The 7865-nt window shown below is 39.9% G+C and overlaps 1 protein-coding gene across 1 annotated transcript in view; it reads right to left on the bottom strand.

The window, feature by feature from the left end:
* CPNE4 (copine IV) overlaps window positions 1–2002 on the bottom strand; it is an 853737-nt gene extending 851735 nt beyond the window's left edge. Inside the window, exon 1 of the mRNA XM_006840023.1 lies at window positions 1754–2002. Within this exon, the coding sequence (XP_006840086.1) occupies window positions 1754–1806 (53 nt within the window). The 5' untranslated portion in view covers window positions 1807–2002. The remainder of the gene's footprint in view (window positions 1–1753) is intronic.
* Between the last annotated feature and the right edge of the window lie 5863 nt (window positions 2003–7865).

Consider the following 7865-nt stretch of genomic DNA (forward strand, 5'->3'; position numbering starts at 1 on the left):
TGAAGTAGAATAATATTTAACAAGGTCCCTGAAAAGGATCTTAGGGAGATTGCCTGTACACTGAAGGCAATCCTGGGATTCACATTGATTGGAAAACATGGGTCATGTGGTTATACACATAGTTCAATCTTTGTGGTTTGGGACAGAATTTACTCTAAACCACTCAGATTATACTGATAGTTCAGACCTTCTACAGGTCTGAGAGTGATTGATCACTGTGTTGTCTAGCACACCTGGAGCCAAGAGGGAAGCTTCCCCTACTCAGAAGGAGAGTGAGACAGGGATGGTTCTCAAATGAACTTAAGGATCCTCCCTCAAGGAAACTGGGGACGGATGTTTGGCAAGCAAACCAAGATAACATTGTTAACTAAATATGAAAAATTTAAGTCAGAAAAGAGTTCTTCAACGTTTCATTCAGAGGCAGTCTGTGAGGGGAGGTTGAAACTTGAGTTGGCTTGAATTTACAAAGATGAAGGGGAGGAAGTGGAAAGGGAGTGTAGGTTTCCTTGTATTTATTAAATGTGGCCACCTCTAGAATCTAAGCTCCATGAAAACAGGTAAAAAGTCTATTTGTTTTTTGGAAGAGGGTTGTCTTGATATCACTCCAGTGCCTGGCACATAGGGGGCAATAAATAAACTCCAAAGTCTGGCATATAGTAGTAATAAATACACATCTGTTAAATTAAAAAAACAAAAACAAAAAATACAAAAACCCAAGAGATAATTTGTCACGCATTCCTTGTCTTGTAAGTGAGGAATTAAGATGTGTTGAGCATGTACTAATAAGGAGTTCTGGTGACATCGTAGGGAAAGCACTGGACTGCTAAGAGGTGGACAGTTCAAGTCCACTAGCCTCTCCATAGGAGAAAGATGTGACTTTCTGCTTGCTTAACGATTTACAGCATCAAAGGTTCACTATGAGTTAGAATCGACACGATGGCAGTGGGGAGCATGCACTATTCTCAGACAATATACTAGGCACTCTAATGACAAGCCCATTTCATTCTCACAACAATCTACCTAAATATGTGTTATTGTATCTATTTTGTCTAAGAAAAATAGCTGTTGGGGTTTGAGTGGTCTGCACAACAAAACTAGAGAACACAAATTAATTAACGGGAAAATTGTTGTTGTTAAGTAGCATCACATCAGTCCCGACACATAGCTACCCTGTATGGAATTTACGAAGAGCAACTGGTAGGTTTGAACTGCTGACCATGTGGCTAGCCACAAACTGGGAGAATGGCAATTCCCCTGTGAATAAGACTCCAATTGCTGTGGATCATAGAGGAGAAGTAACGGAGTCCGAGCCCCAAGGGAAAAACACAGTGAAGTCTTCTTTGCCCCTCCCTGTGTTAAAAACATAGACATAAACACTAAACACAACACCATGACTTGTGACAAATATGGTTTCCTCTGCCAGCAGGCTTCAGTTCCCTAATTAGAAACAAACAGTTGCCTGCAAGCCAGTGTGCAGAACACACGTGCAGATTTATGCCAGAAACTTAGGGGTTTTTTCCCCCCTCTTCAAGGCCTGATACTGAAGGTAAACCCAACGAGGTTCTTTGCAGGTACATAAGGCAGAATTCACTCTCACCGCTCATATAAAATCAACAGCACCTCTCCACAAAAGAAGAGTCATCCAGAGCTAATGCATTTACGGTAACAATCACTACCCCCACAGTAGGTTGCCCAGCAGCAAGAGTTCCCTCAAAACTGGGGACATTACAACCCCCTTCTCTGTATCACTCACCTCCTTCCAACTCTCCTTTTCATGGATTCTGAGCTGTTGGGTTCTACAGCCATAGTCAAAAGTATCTAAAGCCAAGCCACAGAGCCACGGTGTCTGTCAGTGGTGTTCCCAAACCGCAGAGGAGGCTCCAGCTCTGGGTAGATTCACTCGCTGGGTCTGTTTGATAACATAAGGGGAGACATCCGCTCAGTGTCCTTTGCCAATATGAAAGCATCTCACCCATCAGTGTGACAAGTAAAATGCTGGAATGGAGCCAGGGAACAAAAGGGAAGAAATGTGGATTCTTACCAATGTAGTTGATACCATTACTTTAAGGGTAGCAGATGATGAAAGGGAAAAACAAGCTGAGAGTCAGTGCCCTGCATTAAAACCCTTGGACGCTTCCTTGACTGAGTCACAGTGAGCATTTTGTTTTGAAAGTGTGTCTATTTTCTTTTTTTCCCCTCAAGCTGTAGGATGGTTACATACTCAACCAGTCAAGGGGACTGCTCTAAATAACAGGATTTATTTTTTAAGGCTGTGGATCAAAAAAGAAGCTTGAATCTCCCCACCCCCTTTACTATTTATAGCTAAAATGTGCTCCTTCCCCCCCCCCCCCAACCCGTTTCGTATTGATTTTGAGAATTGACTGATGTTTCTTCCTCTGGTAATCCTGTAGATGCCTGAGGTGGGCTGTAATTACTGGAAAGCAGAGAAGAATGCTCTAAGAAAACACTTCTTAAGGTGCTAAGAGTTGATCGAGAACAAATACACATACTATAAGCTGATTCAGGAATCACATTTTCCTCTGTCTCTTGTTCTTCTATCTGGGGACCCTTTATGACCTATAATGTCTCTAACAAGCTTTGTTACCTAGAGGCCCCTTATACATTTTTCTACCAATAGATGGCATCCAAATTCTTCTAGCTTTTTCCTTCGTTGCATTTTTGAAACCATAGGCAGAGGGTATTTTCTTCTGAGACTTTACAGTTACCAGGGGTAATGTTTTAAAGGCCACTAAATAAGCTCTACGATTTCAGAGCAGCTTATTCTTTTTATCCATTAATTAGGTCTCTCAGTTACTTCTTGGAGCCTGGGTTTCCTCATTGTGAAAGGATATTTTACATGAATTCCAGCTCTGAGATTCTGCTTTTCAGCTTCATAATGTCTGCCCAAATGAGATAAACCCATTAGGACTCTATCATTGGGGACGAGGAATGTGAGCATCTAACTATTCTTCTGCTCCATAGACTGCTAGGGGTGGGGAGGTGTTGTTTTGTTTTGTTTTAGCATGTGTGTATTTGTTTGTTTTTCCTTTTTATTTTTCTCAGCCATGCCTGCAGACAGGCCATGTTTGGTCCTTCACCTCTCAGTCACGGACGGCTTGGCTTGTGCCCTCCTTCAGCAATGTCACAAAACTCTTTTAAACGTGTTCATTTTATTATGAGAAAAATAAACCCTCTAATTGAGTCAAGACTCAATTTTCAACTTTTTGTTGTTATTGTTGGTAAGTGTCATCGAGTTGGTTCTGACTCATAGCAATCCAATATAGGATTTCCTTGGAGCAGCTGGTGAGTTTGGACGGCCAACCTTGTGGTCCAGTGCTTTATCCCACACTATTCCTAACTTGTTTACCTTCAGAAAGTTTCCTAGACAATTTTCAGTGAATGTCTTTGGATGTGTAGCTTTCTTTCCTGTTTACTTAATTTTGAATAGAGTTGAGGACAAGACCCTGAAAAAAAGAAATAAAAAATATACAGAAAGAGATAAACCAAGAAAGGCCAAAGATGTAGAGTATAGTACATTAATGAAGCCCAAAATGTGGTGCTGCAGGATAATGTGCTGGACCACAAGGTCAGTTTGAACCCCAAGGTCAGAGGTTCAAACTCACCAGGTGATCCAAGGAAACCCTATACTGGGTCACAGTGAGTTGGAACTGACTCAATGACACTTAACAACAACAACAACATTTTGTAGCTGGTTAAAAAGTAGTCCTTCATTTTCTTAGAGAAGAAGTTGGTAGATGCAGAAAGCAAAAGAAAACAATCTTTGAGCCTTTACTTTTAAAAACTTGGCTGAATTATTTAACAAACATTATCATATCTGACTCTCATGACAACCCAATAAAGTAGATAGATAATTGTATCTCTTTTAGTTCTACAGATAATACACTTAGGCTCAGGAGGATATGTTATCAAAATTCATACAGCTAGTAGTGTTTCAAACCCACATCTGTTTGGATTTTGCCACTACTTCCTAGTAAGACTCCATTGATGAATGTCACCAAACTCTGCTCTTTACCTGCTTATTTCAAGGCTCTCATTTTATCACCTGTGCCACTTTTCTTCACAAACTCAACTTTTCTCCCAGAGAAAAGATAGATGACATCTTCAGGAACTTTAAAAAGCTGACAATCATCAGAAAGACCAGCCTTCCTCGACAAATTTGGAAACCTTCAGATAGTTTATTTCCTTATGGTTACAATGTTGGCCTCATGACATCCTTACTGGGGTCTGGCATATGAGCAGAGGACAAATTGGTGGCTCATTCCCAAATATGGCACAGAATGCTGAAGTTGGGGAAATAGTTTAAATTCAAACTGAAAGGAGATTGCTGTTGCTTTTCAAAGTCACAGAAGAAAACAAGTTAATAACAACAACGACAAGTTTATAATTTTTTATTCATAAAGTAATTCTAAGACTACAAGAAAATTATATAAAGGGAGCATAGAAATCTAAAATAGGAAATGAAAGAAAGGAATACCAGTGCAGAACTTAAAATCACATTCTGCAAAGGTAGCAGAGGTGGTAAAGAAAATAGACAGCAGAGTCACAGAGAGCAATGTATTGATGTTTGTTCTGGTTATAAATATCATTATGGCAGGCCTGCGAGTTCTCCAGAGTAGATAGGGTTTTCATGACTTTAACTTTTATGAAAGCAAATTACCAGGTCTTTCTTCTGGAGCACTGCTTGGTGGTGGTGGTGGTGGTGGTGGTGGTTGTAGACCACCGAGTCAGTTAGGACTCATGGCCGCTTTATAGAGAGTATCGAAGACTGTAAATCTTTACAGGAGCAAAAAGCCTCATCTTTTTCTCTCAAAGACAAGTCGATTCTAACTGCTGACCTTGCGGTTACCAGCCCAGCTGGTAATCCACTACACTACAAGGGTTCCTACAATACCACTCCTTAGTGGTTTCAAACCACCAACTTTTAGATTAGTGGTCAAGCACACACTGTTTGGGTCACCTTGTTGACCTTGAAATCAAAGCAGCAGGTTTTGGTTATCATTATGAAGGCATTAAAATGAATTATGGAATATTTATTAGACAAGCAATAAATATAATAAATGCCTGTTCTAGAAGTGTTTATATTATCATTTAAGGGAAACTTAAGGTCAGCAGTTCAAAACTACCAGCTGTTCCACGGGAGAAAGATGAGGCTTCCTACTCCTGTAAAGATTTACAGCCTCGAAAACCCTGTACAGGATCTCTATGAGTTGGAACCAACTCCACGGAACATAACCACCACCACCACCACCCCCGAAAACTAATTATCTTGAAAATATAGGACAATTCACACACTTTCTCCAAAATCCACAGTCACTACATTGACTATCTTAAGATTACCATTTTGCTAACAAGAAGAAAAGAGTCCTACTCTAAAAGACGTACAGCACAAGAGTTCTGTAGATGTCACCCTCGATCCCATTTTTTCATCCTTTCACTTTGAACTTCACCTTGGAGAAGGAGGTACTCCTAGTCACTATTGCTTTACCTCAGTCACCTAATGCAACAGAGAGAAACTTAGAGAGAAACTACAAGTCTCATCCATACTTCTTCCTGGTTACTATCGATATCTGTGGCATTGCCCAGCAGTGTATCCATGCAAAAACACAAAAGAACCAACAGGCAAAGGTGTAGGGTATGGCACATAAACGAAGCCCAAAATGTGGCAAGCATAAACAATTTCAACCCAATAAAGCAATTGCATAAATGAGGTCTCTCTATGAGCTGATGGAAATGAAGAGGGACAAAACTTATATGTTTCTAGAATAATCAGGGTAGATCTTGGGGATCAGGTAATACGGGAGGGTTACCTACAGAAGACCTATAGAAGTTGACCAGGCAGTTAATAGCAAAAGATATTTTAGCCAAGGAAACAACATACACTAAGTCAGGAGACTTGGCATGATTAAGGAACCTCAAGTAATTGAGTAAATTTTTATACTTGCAATGTAAAGATCAGGGAGTAAAGAGTAAGAATTAAGTCACATGAGCAGGCATGGCTGAAGTACAAAGATCTTGTAAGACTTACTAAGAAGGTTTTAGTTTATCCATGAACCACTTACTTCCAAATGCTAAATGAGGTTTTAGAATTTTCCTTAATTCATGGTAAGGTAAGAAAAACAAGATTTTTATACAACTAAATTAATTTGTGAGAGTTTGAGCTCTAATGAGTCAATCGGTTCTTGCTATCCATGTATTATGAGGTTTTAACATATTTTACATGCTTTTACTTGGCTACCCCCCAAAAATGTGTTTTTAGTTCACAAACAAAATGGTCTACATCCTACTTTAGTAAGTACTAACTGTGGTCTTAAAAGTTCATGAACAGCAATTTAAGGTGCAATTATTGATCTTTTCCTCTCTATAGACACAGACACATGGAAAAAATTAGTTCCTTGGCCTAATAGACCATGTGAACATCAATCACTAAGACCCTAAGAGCTGAAGAACTAGATGGTGCCTGGTTACCACTACTCACTATTCTGAGAGAGAGCACATTAGAAGGTCCTGGATAAAATGGGAGGGAAATATACAACAACATTCAAAATCATAAAAAAAAGGCCAGGCTTACTGGTCAGATGGAGACTGGTGGAAGCCTGGAGATTATGGCCATTAGTTACCTTTCAATTATGTATGTGATCTTACCCCAGTGGATCAATTTTCAGCCAAATAATAGACAGGTCTTTAAGGGAAACAATAACACTAGGCAGGTAAGCACATCTTAGAGCAATCAACCACTTGAGATCAAAAGGACAGCTATTACGCACAAAGTTCAGATGCATTAGGGAAGAAGGAGGAATGAAAACAGGAAACACAAGAGGTTGTATGGTAAGTGATGCTTCATTGTGGGGATTGCAATCAATGAACTGAAAAAAAAATGCATGTGAAATGTTTAATGGAAAACTGATCTGCACTGTAAACCTTCACCCAATTCACAACTTTAAAAAAAAATTAATAAGTACCATAAAATGTGTTTTGACATCTGTTCCAAATATTTGGAAACATTAGATGAAGGTCATGGGGAGCTACTAAAGAATTCTCAGCAGGAAATGTCACGGTCAAATGTTAGTGTTTAACTGGGGAGGGATTTGTGAGGGGAAAAGCTAAAGGTAGGGAGATGAGTAAGGTATCTACTCACTGTATTCATTTAATTGATATTTACTGAGCATTGTTCTGGTGTTAGGGATATAATAATACATGAGAGAGGCAAGGTCTTTGTCGTCATGGAGTTAATAGTCTAGTTTGTTTTTGCTGCTGTTATTGTTAAACTGCTGTCAAGTTGATTCCAATTGATAAATTGAAAACAAAATAAATTTAAAAATGAAAAAGAAAGAGACTGGGAGTCATGAAAAAGAGAAAAAGAATTAAAAAGCAAGACAAAAAAATACCCCAGATTAGTAAAAACAAGATGGCGGATAGGGTGGAAGTGCAGTAAAGGAGCTCCACCAGCAACAACACAGAATACCCGACCAAGCAGGCTCAGGGGATGGTCCCAGAACTCTGAACCACATATAAAGGAACATTTAGAAGGAATTTGTGGCAGAAGCAAGAAATCCATTGCTTTCTAAATTGAGACGTTCAGCTGCTCAAGGAGCCGCCACCTTGGGTGAGACCAAGCGGGGGAAGGATCAGAGCGGCCACAGACGCCTGGCAGAACCGTAGAGATAAAGGTGTGGACATTCTTCTCTTTTGGTAGCTGTTCATTGGTCCCTTGCTGTCTGCGCACCTCCATTCGGGTGACTATAGAGATGCCTGAGCTAGTGGGCACCCCAGCCCCACCCTCGGAGGGTTCTACTACGCATGTGCACAGATCTCCTCGAAATTTAAAGAGACAGTTTCCAATTAAA

Source organism: Chrysochloris asiatica, unplaced genomic scaffold (genome assembly GCF_000296735.1).
Source record: "Chrysochloris asiatica unplaced genomic scaffold, ChrAsi1.0 scaffold00028, whole genome shotgun sequence".
Taxonomy (NCBI): Eukaryota; Metazoa; Chordata; class Mammalia; order Afrosoricida; family Chrysochloridae; genus Chrysochloris; species Chrysochloris asiatica.